The sequence below is a fragment of the Triticum urartu genome, chromosome 3, assembly GCF_003073215.2.
Source record: "Triticum urartu cultivar G1812 chromosome 3, Tu2.1, whole genome shotgun sequence".
Lineage (NCBI taxonomy): Eukaryota > Viridiplantae > Streptophyta > Magnoliopsida > Poales > Poaceae > Triticum > Triticum urartu.
The window spans coordinates 64592749-64610593 of NC_053024.1; the positions used below are offsets into that span (position 1 = coordinate 64592749).

Genomic DNA, 17845 nt, shown 5'->3' on the forward strand with positions numbered 1-17845 from the left:
AGAGGAAAGGGTGATGCAACAAAGTAGCGTAAGTATTTCCCTCAGTTTTTGAGAACCAAGGTATCAATCCAGTAGGAGGCCACGCGCGAGTACCTCGTACCTACACAAACAAATAAAATCCTCGCAACCAACGCAATAAAGGGGTTGTCAATCCCTTCACGGTCACTTACGAATGTGAGATCTGATAGATATGATAAGATAATATTCTCGGTATTTTTATGATAAAGATGCAAAGTAAATAAAGCAAAATAAAAACGGTAAAAGAAATAGCTTGTTGACGGAAGATTAATATGATGGAAAATAGATCCGGGGGCCATAGGTTTCACTAGTGGCTTCTCTCGAGAGCATAAGTATTACGGTGGGTAAAACAAATTACTGTTGAGAAATTGACAGAATTGAGCATAGTTATGAGAATATCTAGGTACGATAATGTATATAGGCATCACGTCCGAGACAAGTAGACCGACTCCTGCCTGCATCTACTACTATTACTCCACACATCAACCGCTATCCAGCATGCATCTAGAGTATTAAGTTCAAAAGAACAGAGTGACGCTTTAAGCAAGACGACATGATGTAGAGGGATAAACTCATGCAATATGATATAAACCCCATCTTGTTATCCTCGATGGCAACAATACAATACGTGCCTTGCTGCCCCTACTGTCACTGGGAAAGGACACCGCAAGATTGAACCCAAAGCTAAGCACTTCTCCCATTGCAAGAAAGATCAATCGAATAGGCCAAACCAAACTGATAATTCGAAGAGACTTGCAAAGATAACCAATCATACATAAAAGAATTCAGAGAAGATTCAAATATTGTTCATAGATAAACTTGATCATAAACCCACAATTCATCGGTCTCAACAAACACACCGCAAAAGAAGATTACATCGAGTAGATCTCCACAAGAGAGGGGAGAACATTGTATTGAGATCCAAAAGGAGAGAAGAAGCCATCTAGCTAATAACTATGGACCCGAAGGTCTGAAGTAAACTACTCACACATCATCGGAGAGGCTATGGTGTTGATGTAGAAGCCCTCCGTGATCGATGCCCCCTCCAGCGGAGCTCTGGAAAAGGCCCTAAGATGGGATCTCACGGGTATAGAAGGTTGCGACGGTGGAATTAGGGTTTTGGCTCCGTATCTGGTAGTTTGGGGGTACGTAGGTATATATAAGAGGAAGAAGTACGTCGGTGGAGCAACATGGGCCCCACGAGGGTGGAGGGCACGCCTGGGGGGGCTAGGCGTGCCCCCTACCTCGTGCCTTCCTGGTTGCTTTTTCTTGACGTAGGGTCCAAGTCCCCTGGATCATGTTCGTTCCGAAAATCACGTTCCCGAAGGTTTCATTCCGTTTGGACTCTGTTTGATATTCTTTTTCTGCGAAACTCTGAAATAGGCCAAAAACAGCAATTCTGGGCTGGGCCTCCGGTTAATAGGTTAGTCCCAAAAATAATATAAAAGTGTATAATAAAGCCCAATAATGTCCAAAACAGAATATAATATAGCATGGAACAATCAAAAATTATAGATACGTTGGAGACATATCAAGCATCCCCAAGCTTAATTCCTGCTCGTCCTCGAGTAGGTAAATGATAAAAATAGATTTTTTGATGTGGAATGCTACTTGGCATAATTTCAATGTAATTTTCTTAATTGTGGTATGAATATTCAGATCCGAAAGATTCAAGACAAAAGTTTAATATTGACATAAAAATAATAATACTTCAAGCATACTAACTAAGCAATTATGTCTTCTCAAAATAACATGGCCAAAGAAAGTTATCCCTACAAAATCATATAGTCTGGCTATGCTCCATCTTCACCACACAAAGTATTTAAATCGTGCACAACCCCGATGACAAGCCAAGCAATTGTTTCATACTTTTGGTGTTCTCAAACTTTTTCAATCTTCACGCAATACATGAGCGTGAGCCATGGACATAACACTATATGTGGAATAGAATGGTGGCTGTGGAGAAGACAAAAAGGGAGAAGATAGTCTCACATCAACTAGGCGTATCAACGGGCTATGGAGATGCCCATTAATAGATATCAATGTGAGTGAGTAGGGATTGCCATGCAACAGATGCACTAGAGCTATAAGTATATGAAAGCTCAACAAAAGGAACTAAGTGGGTGTGCATCCAACTCGCTTGCTCACGAAGACCTAGGGCATTTTGAGGAAGCCCATCATTGGAATATACAAGCCAAGTTCTATAATGAAAAATTCCCACTAGTATATGAAAGTGATATCATAGGAGACTCTCTATCATGAAGATCATGGTGCTACTTTGAAGCACAGGTGTGGTAAAAGGATAGTAGTATTGTCCTTTTTTTGGGACAATACTCTATGAATGATGATCATCACACTTCTATTTACTTACAACTCAACAATTACAACTCAATACTTAGAACAAAATATGACTCTATGTGAATGCCTCCGGCGGTGTGCCGGGATGTGCAATGATGCATGAGTGACATGTATGAAGAATTATGAACGGTGGCTTTGCCACAAATACAATGTCAACTACATGATCATGCAAAGCAATATAACAATGATGGAGCGTGTCATAGTAAACGGAACGGTGGAAAGTTGCATGGCAATATATCTCAGAATGGCTATGGAAATGCCATGATAGGTAGGTATGGTGGCTGTTTTGAGGAAGGTATATGGTGGGTGTATGATACCGGCGAAAGGTGCGCGGTATTAGAGAGGCTAGCAATGGTGGAAGGGTGAGAGTGCGTATAATCCATGGACTCAACATTAGTCATAAAGAACTCACATACTTATTGAAAAAAAACTATTAGTTATCGAAACAAAGTATTACGCGCAAGCTCCTAGGGGGATAGATTGGTAGGAAAATACCATCGCTCGTCCCCGACCGCCACTCATAAGGAAGAAAATCAATAAATAAATCATGCTCTGACTTCTTCACATAACGGTTCACCATACGTGCATGCTACGGGAATCACAAACTTCAACACAAGTATTTCTCAAATTCACAACTACTCAACTAGCATGACTCTAATATCACCATCTCCATATCTCAAAACAATTATCAAGTACCAAACTTCTCTTAGTATTCAGCACATTCACAAGATTTTTTTACTAATCTTGAATGCCTAGCATATTAGGATTAATTTCCTAGTTTAATTAAATTACCATGCTGTTTAAGACTCTCAAAATAATATAAGTGAAGCATGAGAGAATAATAGTTTCTATAAAACAAATCCACCACCGTGCTCTAAAAGATATAAGTGAAGCACTAGATCAAAAACTATATAACTCAAAAGATATAAGTGAAGCACATAGAGTATTCTAATAATTTTCAAATCATGAGTGTTTCTCTCAAAAGGTGTGTACAGCAAATATGATTGTGGCAAACTGACAAATAAAGACTCAAATAATACAAGACGCTCCAACCAAAACACATATCATGTGGTGAATAAAAATATAGCTCCAAGTAAAGTTACCGATGGAAGTAGACGAAAGAGGGGATGCCTTCCGGGGCATCCCCAAGCTTTGGCTTTTAGGTGTCCTTCGATTATCTTGGGGTGCCATGGGCATCCCCAAGCTTAGGATCTTGCCACTCCTTGTTCCATAATCCATCAAATCTTTTACCCAAAACTTGAAAACTTCACAACACAAAACTCAAAGTAGAAAATCTCGTGAGCTCCTTAGCGAAAGAAAACAAAACACCACTTCAAGGTACTGTAATGAACTCATTATTTATTTATATTTGTGTTAAACCTACTTTATTCCAACTTATATATGGTTTATAAACTATTTTACTAGCCATAGATTCATCAAAATAAGCAAACAACACACGAAAAACAGAATCTGTCAAAAACAGAACAGTCTGTATTAATCTGTAGCTAACGCAAACTTCTGGAACCCCAAAAATTCTAAAATAAATTTCTGGACGTGAGGAATTTATCTATTAATCATCTTCAAAAAGAATTAACTAAATATCACTTTCCAAATAAAAATGGCAGCAATTCTCGTGAGCGCTAAAATTTCTGTTTTTTACAGCAAGATCAAAAAGACTTTCCCCAAGTCTTCCCAACGGTTCTACTTGGCACAAACACTAATTAAACACAAAAAACACAACCAAAACATAGCATAGATAAATTATTTGTTACTAAACAGGAGCAAAAAGCAAGGAATAAAAATAAAATTGGGTTTCCTCCCAACAAGCGTTATCGTTTAACGCCCCTAGCTAGGCATAAAAGCGAAGATAGATCTAGGTATTGCCATCTTTAGTTGGCAATTCTTTAATGGGACATATATCACCCTTAGGAGTTTCTTCCTTATTATTAATTATCAAACTTCTAGGCACAAAATCAAAAAAATCATTTGTAGCAAATGGTTCCTTAATGATAGCAAAACGATTGGGATGAATGCTTATAGATTTGAGATCCACAATTTCCTTGCTAGATGATTCACCCTTATTTTTAGGAACATACATAAGCTTGGCAATTTTAGTTGGAGGACTTGGAGTATTCTTTACGGAATAAAAGGTGGTTCCCAAGTTGGTAATGATACCCTCAAGTTTATCGATTCTAGTGGAATCCTGATTTATTCTTTCATTAACTATGGGTTCCCTCTCCTTAATATTTTCTAAAGTGACTCCTACTTTAGATCCATATTGGGTAATTTGTTTGTGGATATTTTTATCCAAATTTTCAATTAACTCAATGGTAGCAACTTTATTTTCAATAATTTCAAGTCTTTGCATTACATGCTCCAAAGTTAATATAGTTCCATTAACCAAAAGAGGGGGTGAGCCAAACAAATCTATCATAGCATTATAAGAATCAAAAGTATGGCTACCCAAGAAATTCCCTCTGGTAATGGTATCAAGGACATATATGTGCCAAGGAGTAGCGCCTACATAAAAATTGCGGAGAAGAACGGAAGTAGATTGCTTCCTGGTAGATCTATTTTGAGCATTGCAAATTCTATACCAAGCGTCTTTTAGATTTTCTACTTCCCTTTGCTTAAAATTAAGAACTTCATTTTCGGGAGATAACGGAGAAGATAGGGGACTAGCCATAACGACAAGCAAGCGATCCAACACACGAGCAAACAAGAAACGGGCAAAAAAGAGGCAAATAGGGAAAGAGAAGGAGGATAGAGAGAGAGGGCAAATAAAACGACAAGGGTGAAGTGGGGAGAGGAAAACGAGAGGTAAATGGCAAATAATGTAATGCGGGAGATACGGGTTTGTGATGGGTACTTGGTATGTTGACTTTTGCTAGACTCCCCACCAACTAGGCAAGCGCCTGCAAGGCAGCATGCGGCTTCTAGGCCAATGCTACCTCTTGAGCACTGCGTTGGTTTTCCCTTGAAGAGGAAATGGTGATGCAGCAAAGTAGCGTAAGTATTTCCCTCAGTTTTTGAGAACCAAGGTATCAATCCAGTAGGAGGCCACGCGCGAGTCCCTCGCACCTACACAAACAAATAAAATCCTCGCAACCAACGCAATAAAGGGGCTGTCAATCCCTTCACGGTCACTTACGAATGTGAGATCTGATAGATATGATAAGATAATATTTTTGGTATTTTTATGATAAAGATGCAAAGTAAATAAAGCAAAATAAAAACGGTAAAATAAATAGCTTGTTGACGGAAGATTAATATGATGGAAAATAGACCCGGGGGCCATAGGTTTCACTAGTGGGTTCTCTCGAGAGCATAAGTATTACGGTGGGTAAACAAATTACTGTTGAGCAATTGACAGAATTGAGCATATTTATGAGAATATCTAGGTATGATCATGTATATAGGCATCACGTCCGAGACAAGTAGACCGAATCCTGCCTGCATCTACTACTATTACTCCACACATGGACCGCTATCCAGCATGCATCTAGAGTATTAAGTTCAAAAGAACAGAGTAACGCTTTAAGCAAGATGACATGATGTAGAGGGATAAACTCATGCAATATGATATAAACCCCATCTTGTTATCCTCGATGGCAACAATACAATATGTGCCTTGCTGCCCCTACTGTCACTGGGAAAGGACACTGTAAGATTGAACCCAAATCTAAGCACTTCTCCCATTCCAAGAAAGATCAATCTAGTAGGCCAAACCAAACTGATAATTCGAAGAGACTTGCAAAGATAACCAATCATACATAAAAGAATTCAGAGAAGATTCAAATATTGTTCATAGATAAACATGATCATAAACCCACAATTCATCGATCTCAACAAACACACCGCAAAAGAAGATTACATCGAGTAGATCTCCACAAGAGAGGGAGAGAACGTTGTATTGAGATCCAAAAAGAGAGAAGAAGCCATCTAGCTAATAACTATGGACCCGAAGGTCTGAAGTAAACTACTCACACATCATCGGATAGGCTATGGTGTTGATGTAGAAGCCCTCCGTGATCGATGCCCCCTCCGGCGGAGCTCCGGAAAAGGCCCCAAGATGGGAACTCATGGGTACAGAAGGTTGCGGCGGTGGAATTAGGGTTTTGGCTCCGTATCTGGTAGTTTGGGGTACGTAGGTATATATAGGAGGAAGAAGTACGTCGGTGGAGCAACATGGGCCCCACGAGGGTGGAGGGCGTGCATGGGGGGTGGGGGTAGGCGCACCCCCTACCTCGTGCCTTCCTGGTTGCTTTCTTGACGTAGGGTCCAAGTCCTCTGGATCACGTTCGTTCCGAAAATCACGTTCCCGAAGGTTTCATTCCGTTTGGACTCCGTTTGATATTCTTTTTCTGCGAAACTCTGAAATAGGCAAAAATAGCAATTCTGGGCTGGGCCTCCGGTTAATAGGTTAGTCCCAAAAATAATATAAAAGTGTATAATAAAGCCCAATAATGTCCAAAACATAATATAATATAGCATGGAACAATAAAAAATTATAGATACGTTGGAGACGTATCAAGTTGCCGGTGAGCTGCCGCATTGTGTGACGATGGTATGGGCTCCAACGCCCCTTCATCGGACTGGTATAGCAATCTGTGCTTTGGGTAGCCTTTGGCTAGGCTACTAAGGTCGTATTCTTCGGCGACCAGGACTTCGGTCCATCTGTCGTTGAGTAGGTCTTGGTCAGCTTGAAGCTGTTGCTGCTTCTTTTTCAGGCTCCTTGCCGTAGCTATCAGCCTGCGCTTGAAGCGCTCCTATTCGAGGGGCTCTTCGGGTACGATGAATTCTTTGTCGCCGAGGCTTACTTCATCTTCGGAAAGTGGAAGGTAGTTGTCGTCCTCTGAACCGTCGCTGGGCGGGGCCATTCGTCGGGGCTGGTTTGCCTGTTTTCGTGTTCCTCCTGCTCGGATGTTGCTCCCACAGGGTCTTCATTGCTTTCGGCGTCGTCCGGAGTACTATTTTCTCCTGTGCCATTGTTGCTGCGGCGTGAATGGGGCGGCGTTTGGGGCGCCGAAACTTAGGCTGTGACTCGGGAGTTTTAACTGGACCTCCCTTGTCTTTGCCGTGAGGCTTTTTAAGTGTATCGATCATATACACATCATGTGAAGGGGTGGCCATCTCGCGCCTGATGGCTGGCGGGTCTTGGCCTTGCTCCTTATCAGCATCGTCGTCTATACCGCAATGTCCACGGAGCCAGGAGCGGGCATGTCGGTTAAGTCCTCGACAGTGGCTATGAAGTGGGTGACGGGTGGGAAGCGAAATTCTCCATCGTCAGCCCCTAGTTCGAGCCGGAAATAGTTCGGCCGTGAGTCTCCCGTGAATGATAGGTTCTTTGAAGAGTTTAGAACATCATCCAAAGGTGAGTGCTGAAAAATGTCTGCGGCGCTGAATTCGAAGATTGATAACCGATCTAGCTCGGTGTCCGCAAGCGTACATGGTCCGGAACTTATAGCCGGAGACGAGTCCGGAGTTCCGTTGGCGCAAATATTGCACGGTGTCGAGTCTACGTGCGGCTCCAACGCCACGGACTCTGTGGCCTCGAATGGCACCATCTACTCTGGTTCTAAGGCCATTGCAGCAACAGGAGCCATCTCCTGAATCTAGTCCAATGACAGATTTGAGTCATGTTCATCGGGGTGAGGGAGAGCGATCACTGCGGTCTCAAATCCATTGAAGATCAAGTCTCCATGGATATCCGTGACGTAGTTCAAGCTTCCAAATCTGACCTGGTGGCCAGGGGCGTAGCTATCGATCTGCTCCAGATGGCCAAGTGAGTTGGCCCGCGGTACGAAGCCGCCGAACATGAAAATCTGTCCAGGGAGGAAGGTTTCTCCTTGGACAGCATCGCTATAGACGATTGAAGGGGCCATCGAACCTTTCGTCGATGGCACAGTGGAACTCTCAATGAAAGTACCAATGTCGGTGTCAAAACCGGCGGATCTCGGGTAGGGGGTCCCGAACTGTGCGTCTAGGATCGATGGTAACAGGAGACTGGGGACACGATGTTTACCCAGGTTCGGGCCCTCTCTATGGAGGTAATACCCTACGTCCTGCTTGATTGATCTTGATGAATATGAGTGTTACAAGAGTTGATCTACCATGAGATCGTAATGGCTAAACCCTAGAAGCCTAGCATGTATGACTATGGTAATGAGTATATCCTTTCCGGACTAACCCCTCCGATTTATATAGACACCGGGGGGATCTAGGGTTTACATAGAGTCGGTTACATAAGAAGCAATCTTCATAGTCGGTCGCCAAGCTTGCCCTCCACGCCAAGTTGAATCCAATCCGAACACGGGTACAGTCTTCGGCCTTCATGTCTTCACAGGCCATCAGTCCGGCCCATGGATAACAGGTCGGACGCCCGAGGACCCCTTAGTCCAGGACTCCCTCAAGTGGCTTGAACATTCTGTATGCTGAGACTCCGAGAGATGGGCATCCCGATGTCCAAGCTCAGTGAAAGCAATATGCGCTTCCACGGTGTCATTCCTGGGAAAAAAGCTGATTCACTTGGCCAAATCACTCTTGACGTGGTTTTAGGCGATTTGAAGAACTATCGCAAGTAAAAGTTGACATTTGAAGTTGTGGATTTTCACAGTGCTTATCATGCTATTTTGGGCAGGCCCGCATATGCTCGCTTTATGGCTCGACCATGTTACGTTTACCGCAAGCTGAATATGCCTGGGCCCAAAGGTGTGATTACAATCACTGGTAATTGGCAGAGAGCGGAGGAATGTTTCCAGAAGGACTCAAAGATTGCCGATGAACAGATGGAAGCATTGGAAATGCAAGAGTACCAGAAGAATGCAGATCCGAGTGATTTGTTGCGTGCCAAGAAGCCCGCTTCAGGATCTTTTCAGTCATCCGGTGAAACGAAGCAAGTTCACGTTCACCCGACCGATCCTAATGCTGCTCCAACTCATATCTCAACAACACTCGACAGCAAATAGGAAGAAACGCTCATCCAGTTCCTCCGTGAGAACTGGGACATCTTTGCATGGAAGCCTTCTGACATGCCAGGTGTACCTAGGGGACTGGCTGAGCACCATTTGCGAGTCGACCCGAAAGCAAAACCTGTCAAAGAGCATCTCCGTCGGTCTGCCATGGAGAAGAGGAAAACAATTGGTGAGGAGGTGGCTCGGCTTCTGGTACCTGAGTTCATTCGCGAGATATACCACTCCGAGTGGCTCGCCAATGTCGTCATGGTCCCCAAAAAGGACGATTCACTTCACATGTGCATCAACTTCAAGCATATCAATCAGGCCTGCCCGAAAGATCATTTCCCTCTACCCCGCATCGATCAAATTCTTGACTCGACCGCGGGATGCGAGCGTTTGTCCTTTCTGGACGCTTATTTCAGGTACCATCAGATCCGACTGTATGGTCCTGATGAAATAAAAACAATTTTTATCACCCCGTTCGGGTGCTTTTGCTATGTTACCATGCCCTTTGGTCTCAAGAATGCTGGCGCCACATTCATGCACATGATTCAGAAGTGTCTGACCACTCAAATCAGTCGGAATGTGGAAGCATACATGGATGACATCATGGTCAAGTCACGTAAAGGTTCCGACCTACTGGCTGACCTCGCCGAAACCTTTGGCAATCTAAGAAGGTATGATATCAAGCTTAATCCATCAAAGTGCACATTCGGAGTCCCAGGAGGAAAGTTACTCAGTTTTCTCGTTTCCGAACGAGGGATCGATGCAAACCTAAAAAAAGTTGGTGCAATTCTCTGAATGAAACGCCCTGTGCGTGTGCATGATGTCCAGAAGCTTACTGGTTGCCTAGCTACATTGAGCTGATTCATTTCTCGTCTTGGTGAAAAGGTATTGCCTCTTTACCGACTGATGAAGAAGTCTGACAAGTTCGAGTGGACTCCTGAAGCAGACACAGCATTTGCAGATCTCAAAACCATGCTTTCCACCCAGCCGGTGCTTGCTGCTCCAATCAGCAAAGAGCCTCTACTACTTTATATCACATCCACTGGACAAGTTGTCAGTATAGTGCTCACGGTCGAGCGGGAAGAAGAAGGCAAAGCCTTCAAAGTTCAGCGCCTAGTGTATTATATTTCTAAAATCTTAACCCCGTCCAAGCAGAGATATCCTCATTATCAGAAGATGGTCTATGGAATTTATCTGACGACAAAGAAAGTTGCACATTGATGTCTACTACACAACCTTCTTCTTGTAGACGTTGTTGGGCCTCCAAGTGCAGAGGTTTTTAGGACAGTAACAAATTTCCCTCAAGTGGACGACCTAAGGTTTATCAATCCATGGGAGGCGTTGGATGAAGATGGTATCTCTCAAACGACCCTGTAACCAAATAACAAAGAGTCTCTTGTCTCCCCAACACACCCAATACAATGGTTAATTGTATATGTGCACTAGTTCGACGAAGAGATGGTGAAACAAGTGCAATATGGATGGTAGATAAAGGTTTTTGTAATCTGAAAATATAAAAACAGCAAGGTAGCAAGTGGTAAAAAGTGAGCGTAAACGGTATTGCAATGCGTTGAAACAAGGCCTAGGGTTCATACTTTCACTAGTCTAGGTTCTCTCAACAATAATAACATAATTGGATCATATAACTATCCCTCAACATGCAACAAAGAGTCACTCCAAAGTCACTAATAGCGGAGAACAAACGAAGAGATTATTGTAGGGTACGAAACCACTTCAAAATTATCCTTTTTTATCGATCTATTCAAGAGTCCGTAGTAAAATAACATGAAGCTATTCTTTCCGTTCAATCTATCATAGAGTTCGTACTAGAATAACACCTTAAGACACAAATCAACCAAAACCCTAATGTCACCTAGATACTCCAATGTCACCTCAAGTATCCGTGGGTATGATTATACGATATGCATCACACAATCTCAGATTCGTCTATTCAACCAACACAAAGAACTTCAAAGAGCGCCCCAAAGTTTCTACCGAAGAGTCAAGACGAAAACGTGTGCCAACCCCTATGCATAAGTTCACGGGGTCAAGGAAGTCGCAAGTTGATCACCAAAACATACATCAAGTGGATCACGTGATATCCTATTGTCACCACAGATAAGCACATGCAAGACATACATCAAGTGTTCTCAAATCCTTAAAGACTCGATCTGATAAGATAACTTCAAATGGAAAACTCAATTCATCACAAGAGAGTAGAGGGGGAGAAACATCATAGGATCCAACTATAATAACAAAGCTCGTGATACATCAAGATCGTGTCGAATCAAGAACACGAGAGAGAGAGAGAGAGACTGCTCACGAGTGGTGCGGTGGCGTCGAGAGTGGTGGAGGACAAGGTTTGGAAACTGAAGAAGGAGAAGGAGATTGGGGAACGTTGTGCAGATGCACTAGCCGCGGAGTCTTTTATTTGCCCGTTTCCGAGTGACTGACATGCGGGCCCAAGGAATCCTGTCAAACTCGCAACAGCCACACACTCGGTACGTGGCGAAAAAGGCGGTGTGGAAATCAAGGCACCCTTGCCTAATCCGTCCCGATTACTGCGGCGCACTCCGCCCCGCGCGCTTCCCAAAATTTCCAATCCCGTGAGATCCGGGAACGGCAGTGCAATCAATCACGCCAAAGATTTCGTTCCACTCCAACACTCGAAGCATTCCGGGATGAGTTCACTCGACAAATTCTGAATGGATCAAGGCGACTAAAAATAAGGTTGAGGTTTCAAAGTGGTTCGCCTTCTCAAGCAAGATGCCCCTGGAGCATAAAAATTGGGTCAGAACTGTCTCCAACCTTTTCTTCCTTCAGACCTCGATCCATTCGGGGGCTAATGACGATGACATGTATCTAGGGTAGGGTAATAGGCCTAACCTAGACACCCTCCCCAAGGACACTACCTAAAGACCAACAGCATTCAAAGTTCAGTAATTTCCACCGACTGGAATCTCCTCAGAGTGCAATTCACTCGACCAACAACTCACTCGGATAACCCAATTAATTCGACCGATATATCACTACTCGACCATACAAGAAACCACTCGAAAGACAAAAGGCCTAAAGTCACTCAGGATGGCAACGGTCAGGCGTTCACTCCGTAGTGTTAATGATCATTTATACGTCTTTATTGCTGGTAACGCCTCATCTTTATGTACATTGAACCATGTATAACTGAGGGCTGGAGGGGTCCGGCGCACTCTATATAAGCCACCCCCTCCTCGGGTACAAGGGTTCGCACCCCCTGTAACTTCACGCATAATCCAGTCGACCGCCTCAGGGCACCGAGACGTAGGCCTATTACTTCCTCCGCGAAGGGCCTGAACTCGTAAATCTTGCATGCACAACCTCATCGTAGCTAGACTCCTGCCTCCTCTTACGTACCCCCTAATCTACTGTCAGACTTAGAACCACGACAGCACCCTCCCTCCCCCACAGGGTGAGTGGTGGTGCCTTGTGGCCACCTCGTGGGTCTTCTGATCCTGCCACGAAGCTTCGGGAGTCTCTTATGTTCCAGAAAAAATCGTCAATTTTTTTGTCACGTTTGGACTTCATTTGGTATGGATTTTATGGAAAACTAAAAACAAGCAGAAAACAGCAAGTGGCACTGGGCACTGGATTAATATGTTAGTCTGTGAAAATAATGCAAAAGTGCATCAAAACCATATAAAATTACCGTAAACAAGACATGAATACTTCATAAATTATAGATACATTGAAGACGTATCAGACAGTTAGGTGTCAAGTTCTTTTGTAACCAAGAGTTATTGTGATTTGTGAAGACAAGGTCTGTGAAAGTTATGGAGATCGCCTCAAGTATCTACCCCAAGTGATCGACACGTGCTGACGAACTTGTTGTCGAGGAGAATAGGGCAAGGAGGGTTTACCTTCAGTGTTAAATCACAAGTCCCTTCATCCAAATGTTGCTATTTTGCAGAAGAGTGAACTGGTCGAACAAATACTTTGTCGCCATCGAGCACCACTGCTCTCCTCTGTACCCTAAAATACTTTCCATTGTTTATCTCCAGTTATGTTCCAGTCATGTGATTTTCTTCGGTGCTTGTACTTGATTTGCTTCGGTAGTTTTCATTCGTAGTCTTATCTATGTTTTGTTTATTCCTGATGATGTGTACTGAGAGCTTTGAAGTTTCCCGAAGAAATTTTAAATGTCCTATTCAACCCCTCTCTAGTAGACATACTTCGTTCCTACAATGAGCCAAGGATGACTATGACTACAGAACACCACATTGTCCTTATGGCACGATGCTCTGCGACCACCAAACAGTTGTCGCAACATGTTCTGCCAATGGAGGGGGGGCTCATGTTCCATCGTCAACAACGGGTAGCTACCATCTTAGCAAGCCCCTGCCATTACTATTCGGCATGGGATCTTTGCCCACAACCTCTTCCGGCGGCGGTGAAGATGCTGATGGGATGTAAGCAGGGCCGTGAGAGGGATTAATATAGTTGACAGATAGTGCAGATTTTTGTTGCATACATGTAATACTAAATTTTTGTTGCATTGATGGCCGGCTTTGAAGTACATAGTTCAAAAGCGAAGGCAGCTCTCTGGGTCCCTACGGACGCCGGGTCGATACCAAAAACCATTCAAACAACCTACAACGTGAATCCACACTTGTGAGTTAGCAAATGCGTACTACTACTGCTGTTTGCCGCAAAGAGAGGTGGAGGGAGCGTGTTGCCAAATCCCAAACACCCCCCAAAAAAGGTGCCAAATCCACGCAGAAAGGCAAAGAAAGGACCGCACGATCACAGGATACGCAGGACCAAACCAAGCGGAAGCGATTGACCCGTTGCATCCAAACCCAGGAGGACGGAGGCGCAAGCGCCAAAACGTGACCCCGCTGCGCAAGACCACTGTATGTATCGTCGCGCATTTGCGCAACGAAACGCAAGCCAGTGGTCAGCCGTGCGGGCAGTCGTCCACTGATCTGACCGCAAACCGCCGGTGCCGGTGCCAGCGCCAGCTTTTCTCTCTTGCACTCACTCTCCATCTCTCTCTCCCTCCCTCCTCACGCGCGCACAGCACGGCAGGCCCGGCTTTCGCAAGGACCCAAAAAAAGACGGGCAAAGCTGCGTGCCGGTGCCAGCGCTGTTCCCGACGCGACGAAACGCGAGGAGACATTTTTCGGACCGAACGAGAACGAAGCCAGAGCGCGCTCCTATCCTATGGCCGCGCCCAACAACAGCAACGGGTTAAAAACACGGCCCCGGTGCGGTGAAGAGCGAGGCGAGAATCCAATGCGGCGCGGCGTGAAACGAAGCGACTGACGGATGGACGGGACGGGAGGGGGAGAAAATCTTTTATTACCGTCCAAAACTCGCATAGGATCCTCCTTGTGCTTCCCAGCCACATTGCCATTTCTGCATTTTTCTTTGCTTCTCCTTTTTGGCCAGTAGTACTACTAGCAGTTTCTTTCCTGGTGATTAGTGAATGGAGTGAGCGATTAAACAAAGCGGCGGTCGTGGTCGCGGCTTTTTGTTGCATGCAATGCGATGCATGCGTGTGCTTTGGGCAGCACCAGTTCCCTCCATTTCGAATTTCAAATCCCATCCGGCCGTTCCCCAAGGCCGACGCGACGCTCTCCCACTCTCTGCCACTGCAAAGCCCCCCGCCCCGGGCTCTCTCGCACGCGCACGCAGTCGCACACACACCTGTCTGCTCCGCCTCCCGTTCTCTCGGCCTCCTCTCCGTGCGGCGTTTCTTTCTTTTCTTGAGTCTCCTTCCTCCTCTCCGGCGGCCGCCGCTCTAGCTCTAGTGCTGTTCTTGGCGTGGAGGAGGGGATGGGAGGGTCCGGGAAGTGGGTCAAGTCGCTCATCGGGCTCAAGAAGCCCGACAGGGAGGATTGCTGCAAGGTGAGGCGAGCCGCAGCTCTTCTTGCTCTCTCCATCGATTCTTGATTTGATGTGCAGAAACATCCCGTTTCACAGTTGATTTTCTTGGCTTAGATTCATCTAGAGTTTCTTGAGGTCATGTTTTCCCCCAAATAGAAGAAAGAGAGATGATTACCGAGATTGGTTTCCTCAACCCCATCCCGGCTAAAATCCACTGCTCAAAGCTCCCCTCTAATGACCACGCAATGTCTCTTTCATTCTCGCGCACATGTCTCTCAAGATGCAAACAGCAACAGTGCTTTTTATCCCCTTGACTTGATTGTACTTTCTTCGCTGCTTCACAAGTACTACTATACTTGTAGTAGTAGGGTTATCATTGGCTCAAAATAGGCTTCTTTTAATCTCCTGGGTCTGGGTGGTTAATCTCATCCCAAAGTTTCTCGTGGTTTTCATGTCGAGCTTCAAATCTCGTTGCGGTAATAATCATGGCCGGCATCCCCTGATTTCGCTGTTTCTCCTGCAGAACAAGCTGCTGGTTCCGTCCGTCCTGGGAGTGGGAGGCAAGGGCCGGAAGTGGAGGCTGTGGAGGAGCTCCTCCGGCGACCACGGCTCCCTGTGGCGCGGCTCCAGGGGCGGCAGCCAGCGGTCAGCGGCGTCCGAGGCCTCCGACGACGCCTCCTCGCTCGCCGCCGCCGCCGCCGACATGTTCACCGCCGCCCTCGCCACCGTCGCCCGCGCGCCGGCCAAGGACTTCATGGCCGTCCGGCAGGAGTGGGCCGCCATCCGCATCCAGACCGCCTTCCGCGGCTTCCTGGTACGAACCGCTCTTCTCAGGCCGCATCTGCACGGCGACTGCGAGTGCGACTGCGCGCGCGGTGGGCTGAACGCTCCGTACGTGTTTGTGTTTTTGCAGGCGCGGCGGGCGCTGCGGGCGCTCAAGGGGCTGGTGCGGCTGCAGGCCATCGTGCGCGGCCGGCAGGTGCGGAAGCAGGCGGCGGTGACGCTCCGGTGCATGCAGGCGCTGGTCCGCGTGCAGGCGCGCATCCGGGCGCGCCGCGTGCGCATGTCCACCGAGGGCCAGGCCGTGCAGAAGCTCATCCAGGCTCGCCGCACCAAGCTCGACATCCTCCGGGAAGCCGAGGTTACCTCCCTTACCTGTCCTCCTCCATGAATCAAACATTGTCCAGTCGGATCGACTCCTTCGCATTGAACAAACTCATGTAGGATCTTCAGCCATCTTTGCTGATTCGAGTGTTTGACTGTCTTGTCTGGACAAATTTTGAACTTTCAGGAAGGATGGTGCGACAGCCAGGGAACTCTAGAGGCAGTGAGAGTGAAGCTGCAGAAACGGCAGGAAGGAGCAATCAAGCGCGAGCGAGCTATCGCCTACGTGTATCACGGCGTAGCGAAATGCAATGTATGAACCAATTCTCTGCAAGAATTCCACTACTACTCATCTGAATGAGCTAACATTGTTTCTGTTTTCTCTTGTGCAGCAACCCAAGGGCGGCAATGGCCGGTCCAACCAGTCGGGCCTCCTGCTCAAGCACCAGCACTGCGACAAGAACAACGGCAGCTGGAGCTGGCTGGAGAGGTGGATGGCGGCGAGGCCCTGGGAGAACCGGCTGATGGAGGAGCACAACCAGACCAACGCCAGCTCGCCGGACCTCGTGCCGTCCAAGAACTGCGAGGACGCCTTCGGTGTTCTCGGGGACTTCTCCGAGCCGAATTCAGTCAAGGTGAGGAAGAACAACGTGAGCAAGAGGATCAGCGCGAAGCCGCCAGGCGCGACGCACCCGCAGCGGTTCAAAGCCCAGTCCATCTCGTCCCTGAGCACCGAGCTGCACAACGACGAGAGCTCGGCGTCGTCGTCGTCATGCTTTGCGTCGACGCCATTGTCGTTCTCCACCTTGCTCACACCAGAGAAGACCAACAATGGCAGCGGCGTCAGGTCGAGGCCGAACTACATGAGCTTGACGGAGTCCATCAAGGCGAAGCGAAAGCCCTGCGGCGCGCAGAAGACGACGGCATCGAAGCAGTTGGATGATCGGAAAGCCCCAGGCGCCGAGTTGAAGGCCGCCAAGCCGTAAACGCACGGTGTTCGTGGAACTCCAGGAAGAGATGAAGAGCCAATTTTCAAGCTCTCTCTAGGGTGTTTTTCAGTGTCTTGGTGCTGCATTCTTGAGTGTGTGTGTGTGTGTGTTGCTGGTGTCTCATGTTCAACATCTTGTTGTCGGATTGGTTGCCCCGTCTCAGGGCAGCCCTCATTGTCATTGGCAGTGTCTTTGTAAGATAGTTCTTTGACTGAGATAAAAAAAATTGTGTGGATTTTGTTAGTTCAGGCTGTGAAAATTGTTACTAGATGTTCTTAGCTTCTCTCATGGTTGTTTCCGCTATGATGTGACCTCAAACAAGCTCAAGTCAGTGCTCTATGCTGAAATATCTCACTACATGTTTAGGCCTCCTTTGGTTTAGAGGAATTTTTTAGGAATTCAGGATAGGATTTGAGATACATGTCATCTCACTTCTTATGACTTTCCTATTCTTATGATTCTCCTACCCTCTCAACCAAAGGAGACCCTAGGGTTTATTGGACTCCAAAATATGCCAATTAGGGTCCAATACTTTTGTTGCCCACATGG

The 17845-nt window shown here is 46.2% G+C and overlaps 1 protein-coding gene across 1 annotated transcript; it reads left to right on the top strand.

Annotated features, from left to right (window-relative positions):
* Window positions 1–14803: 14803 nt before the first annotated feature.
* Window positions 14804–17539, top strand: LOC125547980 (protein IQ-DOMAIN 6-like). Its single transcript, XM_048711702.1, has 5 exons — window positions 14804–15224; window positions 15727–16017; window positions 16117–16344; window positions 16495–16620; window positions 16700–17539. The coding sequence occupies exons 1-5, from the start codon at window positions 15153–15155 to the stop codon at window positions 17291–17293; spliced, it is 1311 nt and encodes a 436-aa protein (XP_048567659.1). The 5' UTR covers window positions 14804–15152; the 3' UTR covers window positions 17294–17539.
* The last annotated feature ends 306 nt before the right edge of the window (window positions 17540–17845 follow it).

Coding starts and splice junctions, on each gene's coding strand:
- LOC125547980 (XM_048711702.1), top strand. CDS start 15,153: ATGGGAGGGTCCGGGAAGTGGGTCAAGTCGCTCATCGGGCTCAAGAAG. Junction 15,225..15,726: donor ACAGGGAGGATTGCTGCAAG/GTGAGGCGAGCC, acceptor TTTCTCCTGCAG/AACAAGCTGCTGGTTCCGTC. Junction 16,621..16,699: donor ACGGCGTAGCGAAATGCAAT/GTATGAACCAAT, acceptor TCTCTTGTGCAG/CAACCCAAGGGCGGCAATGG.